We start from the raw sequence: 660 nt of genomic DNA, 5'->3' as shown, positions 1-660 counted from the left end.
CCAGGAGATAGCACAAGTGTTGCACGAGTACCGAGCTGTATTTCCCGATAACTTACCTAAGGGATTACCGCCGAAACGCCCTCATGATCACCATATTCTACTCGCGCCGGGAAAACTTCCGGCGAAATCTGCGATCTACCGTATGACCCCAGATCAGCTCACATTCCACAAACAGGAGATAGCTAAGTTGTCGGACAATGGTTGGACCGGACCGACCTACTCCCCTATTTGCTCGCCTACAATCATGGTGGACAAGCGCGATGATGGCTCCGGGGAGCGGAAAATGCGTATGGTTGTAAACTATCAGGCACTAAATGCCCTTACGATAGCCCCTGAATTTCCCTTACCTCCCATCCTAACCATTCTCGAGATGCTGGGAGGCGCCCAGTACTTTCCCACCCTGGACCTAGAAGCAGGCTTCCATCAAATACGCATGGCTAAGGAAGACCGGTGGAAGACAGCTTTCCGGTCAGTTCTTGGACTATTCGAGTACCGAGTGATGCCCTTCGGCCTTAAGGGTGCTCCTGCCGCGTTCCAGGCCAATATTAATGCCTACCTGCAACCGTTACTAAGACAAGGCGTTATTGCGTATCTAGATGATGTCCTCATCTATAGCTCTGATCTCTCGGGGCACGTATCTCTCTTGCGACAAGTCCTCAG

The 660-nt window shown here is 51.7% G+C and overlaps 1 protein-coding gene across 1 annotated transcript in view; it reads left to right on the top strand.

The window, feature by feature from the left end:
• ENH_00029060 (hypothetical protein) overlaps positions 1–660 on the top strand; it is a gene marked incomplete at both ends in the record, with an annotated part of 2845 nt that extends 2185 nt beyond the window's left edge. The window contains one exon of the mRNA XM_013584829.1: positions 153–660. Within this exon, the coding sequence (XP_013440283.1) occupies positions 153–660 (508 nt within the window). The remainder of the gene's footprint in view (positions 1–152) is intronic.

This window comes from Eimeria necatrix, genomic scaffold (assembly GCF_000499385.1).
Source record: "Eimeria necatrix Houghton genomic scaffold, Enh_scaff2128, whole genome shotgun sequence".
NCBI classification, from domain to species: Eukaryota; Apicomplexa; class Conoidasida; order Eucoccidiorida; family Eimeriidae; genus Eimeria; species Eimeria necatrix.
The sequence above is the reverse complement of the archived record's forward strand: the minus strand, read 5'-3'. Positions and strand labels throughout refer to the sequence as shown.